The sequence below is a fragment of the Primulina huaijiensis genome, unplaced genomic scaffold, assembly GCF_012295235.1.
Source record: "Primulina huaijiensis isolate GDHJ02 unplaced genomic scaffold, ASM1229523v2 scaffold207974, whole genome shotgun sequence".
In the NCBI taxonomy this organism is placed as follows: Eukaryota; Viridiplantae; Streptophyta; class Magnoliopsida; order Lamiales; family Gesneriaceae; genus Primulina; species Primulina huaijiensis.
In genome coordinates, this window is record NW_027355080.1 from 1 (window position 1) to 4,625 (window position 4,625).

The 4,625-nt window shown below is 36.4% G+C and overlaps 1 protein-coding gene across 1 annotated transcript; it reads left to right on the plus strand.

Moving 5' to 3' along the window:
- Nucleotides 1-1,547: 1,547 nt before the first annotated feature.
- LOC140966787 (probable E3 ubiquitin-protein ligase RHY1A) lies at nucleotides 1,548-4,620 on the plus strand (the record flags this gene model as incomplete). Its single annotated transcript, XM_073427044.1, has 4 exons — nucleotides 1,548-1,772; nucleotides 1,905-2,198; nucleotides 3,221-3,411; nucleotides 4,566-4,620. Coding segments are annotated over exons 2-4 (495 nt in total), but the record flags the coding sequence as incomplete, so codon positions are not given.
- Between the last annotated feature and the right edge of the window lie 5 nt (nucleotides 4,621-4,625).

The following is a 4,625-nucleotide window of genomic DNA, read 5'->3' on the forward strand; positions in this document are numbered from 1 at the left end:
GTCCAACTTCTGCAAGCATGTTGGATTTCCGTGTTGCAATGGAGTCAAATCCTCGTATACTTGGGGATGACTGGCCTACACAACTTGAAAAGATCTGCACTTACCCCCTATAGAAGTAAACAGTGTACCATTGACACCACGGCGACGGCTTAGTCAGGACTAGTTTTGGCTAATACATTCAGAGACGATTGAATCGCATTGTCGATTTTTAATGCAGTACCTCCAAGCATCGCTGGAGGAAAAAAAAGCTCAGGATTCGAGCAAGGTGTGCCTTATCTCTGCATACAGATGTTACCGATGTCAGTTGTTAAAAAGGGAATCATTAAGCTAGGGATTTCACACATTTGACAGTGTTTAGCGTGTCTTAGTTTCTGTGGGTTTTGAGCATTGTTTTTCGAGTTACTTGTGATGTACAATAACATGTTGATGATTTAATGCTAAATTTTGTTTATTGATAATTAGACGTGGTGAGCATTATTATATTGTTTAATTAAAAAGAGAGGTATCAACACAGAAAGGAGTTTTTGTATACACGGATGTAAATGAACCAAATCATTTGTGGGTTACTCGAAGAAAGATTCGATAAAAGCTCGTTTGAGCTCATTTCGTGATTCTCGTTAAGATAAATGAATCAAGCTCACGTTTTACAATATTTGACTCGCTAGCTTATGAACATGTTTATTGGTAGACTTACGAGTCAACGTTTAGTTAAAAAAAATAATACTCTTGATATTTGATTTATCCATCTTACATTTTACTTGTTAACAAAAATATAGAAAAATATATTAAATTTATTTATTAGAATAGAATTACAAATTTTAATAAGAATATAATATTATTCTAAATATAATTTAATTTGTAATTATATTTATTAAGTTCGTTTAGATTCGATAAAAACTCGAAAATATTTGTTAAATAAAGTCGAAGGTGCTTCGATTATAAACAAGTCAAACTAAAATATTCGAGAATTTGACTGCACTCGACTTATTACATCTATACTTACGAATGATAGAATGTTGTTCCCTCAAACATCCTTTTTTTAAAAAAAAAACGGAAAAAGGTGCCTAATCAGCCTAGGCACATTAAATTTACACACAAGATATTTTGATTTAATTAAATAATCGATAATGAAATATTAATCACTCACGTCATCTTCATTGGATGCGAATATCCGATCACTTGAAAGATTTTGAAGTGTCGTTTGTAGGTTGACAATTGTCAAACTAATATAGTTATGCTTTGATTTTTCTACTTTTGGGTCTATTTTCCTATATTTTGTTTTCCAAAAGTCAAAAATAATTGTTGCATATACATTATTTTGTTGATGATGAATGAATTATGATCAATTAATATGTATAGATAATTTTTAAAAAAAAACTTGAGTTGAAAATTTAATTACAAAAATATAATTAAACTGATATCTCATTTTTTACTGACAATGAATTTTAGTATGTGATAAGCAAAGTGGCATGAGATAAACTAGCATTGTCGCACATTCTGTTCGCATGGAAATTAAGATCATATCTGATACTGGCCAGGACAAGGAGTTGATTCACTTCGGTTTGCTTACGTTGTTATGTTACAAGCGTTCAAGAAATTTGATGATGACTATAAATGGAAAGCCATTAAATTTTGATGTTTGGGATTTGGGTGAGTTTAGTGCCGCAAATCCCGTATGAATTTATTAAAGAAAGACAGATACTTCACTTTCCCATTCTCTGCTCCTCCGTTATCGCTCTGCATTTCCTCGAACGTATCACCCTGGCCCAGCGGTTGTTCTTTCTCTCTTTTTTCTTTTCTGGGGACTTTAGAAATTTCCAAGAAATTGCAATGCGATAAATTGTGTGCGTGTACGTTTCACCGACGCGTTGATGTGCATAAGTATCGATTTTTTCGTGTTGCAGGGGTATTAACGGGTCGATTCAGCGGGTGTGTGTTGTTGAATTTGTATGACGAGCGCTTCGGAGTTATTCTACACCAGAAGGTCACGTTTCGGTCGGAATTCGGATCCATTTGAGGTCGGGTCTCATTCGCCTGTTGATCGGGGCATCCGCCGCAGCCGCTGTCCACCCAATTCCCACCATCAGAGCACTAACACGCGCCGTGATAGAACCGAGCTCGACGGCTGCGATCCGCCGCGCCGTGTTCCTCATCATTCCAGGCAGCCCCATTTCCATCGCCCTTCCCATTTGCCTCAGGTGAGATTCAGCTTTTGAATTTTAAGTTCGTTTTTGATGGACCAACTTTGTTTATTCAGCATATTATGCATTGGGAGATATTTGAGTTTATGAAGATTTTTTGCAAGTCTCTTTCGTATTTATCATAAACAAGTTAAGATGGGTATTTTGGTTATAAATGATATCGCCTTTTTCCGTTGATTAAAGTGGGCAAAATCTGCCCCAGTTGGCTTTAAGTCAGCTCCTAACTTATTGAGGCCTGTCCTTTGGTTTGATTCTAAATAGAAATAATGCTCTCTTCATATTATTGATTTACTATCTTTACCATTTTAAAGAAATCAAATCTCCAGCAACACCCTTCTCGAGCTCGATCTGAAAGAAAGTTCTGTAATCAAGCTTCATAGAATAGAAATTGGTGAGCTAAAGTTTGAGTTTTCTGAATGTATTTACAGTAATTTAAATATATTATCGAAAGGTCATAACTTGAGCTCGATCACACCCGAAACTGAAACTAAAATACTGTAGTTTGACTCAAGTAGGTACTTGGGCTTGTGTGAACTTTATTCGAGCTTGCTAAATAATTAGTGTTTTGACCTAGGGATTCACCAGCAGTTTGATTCGATTGCAACCCAATTTCCGATATTGTCAAGCTGAAGTACATTATGTGCCTTTTTGCTGATTAACTTTGATTATGAGGTCCGAAGTTGCTTTTTGTTCCTGTAAGCCTAATGTATTCACGGTTGTAACTCATAAGATAAAAAAACTATTTATTATGTATGAGCCAAGCCACGAAAATGGATTTGGTAATTTGGCTGCTCAAGTAGCAAGAAAAGTTATATTATAATGTCTCATGTTATTTGATCCTTTCGAAATTTTAAGTTCGAATCATAAACTATATCAGGAAACTGAAATTTTAGTGCTCGAGGTCTAGTTTTATAGGGTTTCACTGACATTTGCGCTTTCTTTACTAATTATTCAAGAGGAAAGTTCGTCCGGATCAGTCCTTTCTGCTGTTCTCAGTTTTTTCTCCTTGAATTGCTCAGGATCGTGAGTTTATTAGGCCTGAAAATGGTGGCCATCAATTTGCTTCAGGAAATGCTATACATTCTGGAAATCAAAGCAATGGGCTAGATAGGGTGCAATTCAGTGGGAATGACAGGCTCCCTGGAGCTGTGCTTCTTGCTAGAGAGAGGCTTGTACACAGGTTGAGAGGTGTCACTCATCCCGGTAGCAGGTATATGGGTCCCATCAAACACCGCCCAACCCCAACCCCAAGAGCTTTCAGATAGTAGGGACATGCATAATTCGGTTTGCGTGATCAGAAATGGCATGAGTGAATATTTTTACTATGATTTGAAATTATATTGGTTATTCAGTTGCTACCTCGGAGAGAATCCATTATTAGTTCCAACAAACCATATCAAAACATGAATTATAAGAGATCATTTTTTTATTTTTCCAGCTCTATGTTTCTTGTTATCGAGTAGCCAGGGCCCTGCCCTCTTCTATACTTTGTCTTCTTCCTGTTCGATTATTTTCCACTTCTTACATACTTTTTACCTCGTTCTTTGTCCTTGATGTTACATCACCATTTAGAATAATTCCTCTTAGTGTCCCAAGTAGGGGTGCATTCAAGCTGGTTGAACTCAAGTAGCTCTTTAGTGGTCGAGATTGACTTCAACCAAGCAAATATTTCTCAATTCAAGCTTTACTCGAGTAATTATTGAGTAACTCGAGCTTGTGTCGCTTAATTATTATATAACTGGAATTTTATGATCAAATTTAAAGCTGAACAGTAATTTAAATAGCATGTTAAAAAATTATTGTTTGAGCTCAAATACTCAATGGGGGCTTGAGCCTAGGATAATAAAGCTCGTGGTAGACTCAAGAGGGAGCTTGAGGTACTCGATCTTGATTTGGATTCGGTTAGAAGCAAATTCAAGCTGAGCTTAGAGCGGGTAGAAGTAACTTTAAGCTGAGCTTAGAGCGGGTAGATAACGAGCTTCTCAACTTGCTTGCCTCCCTCAGATGCGTCTTAATTTCTTTCCTCTTTCGCAGCACTTGCATCCACGTGCAGGAATGTGGTGGCACTATCATTCATGCTTATGTTCTTGTTAGCTAAAAGTTAGTATACTGCTAAATGCTTTCAGAAATTGACCAAAATCTCTTATCAAAATTAAATTTTTTGTGATATATTTCGCTTATGGTTCTCTATGTGTTTTGTTTAATATTGATCTCTCAAGTCTGAGTTGTTCAATATGCACTTAATTTCATTCCTGTAAATCCTTTGATCAACTGCTGTCTGGAGATGACTCGATTTTATGACTTTTTGGATTTGTCTCTCCATATTTGTGGCGATAGGATAACTTGTCACTCTTGTATTTGTAGGCAGAGAAATCAAACTTCCCAAATTGACCACCGTAGTGAAACGGTAATCGGCGATGTGCT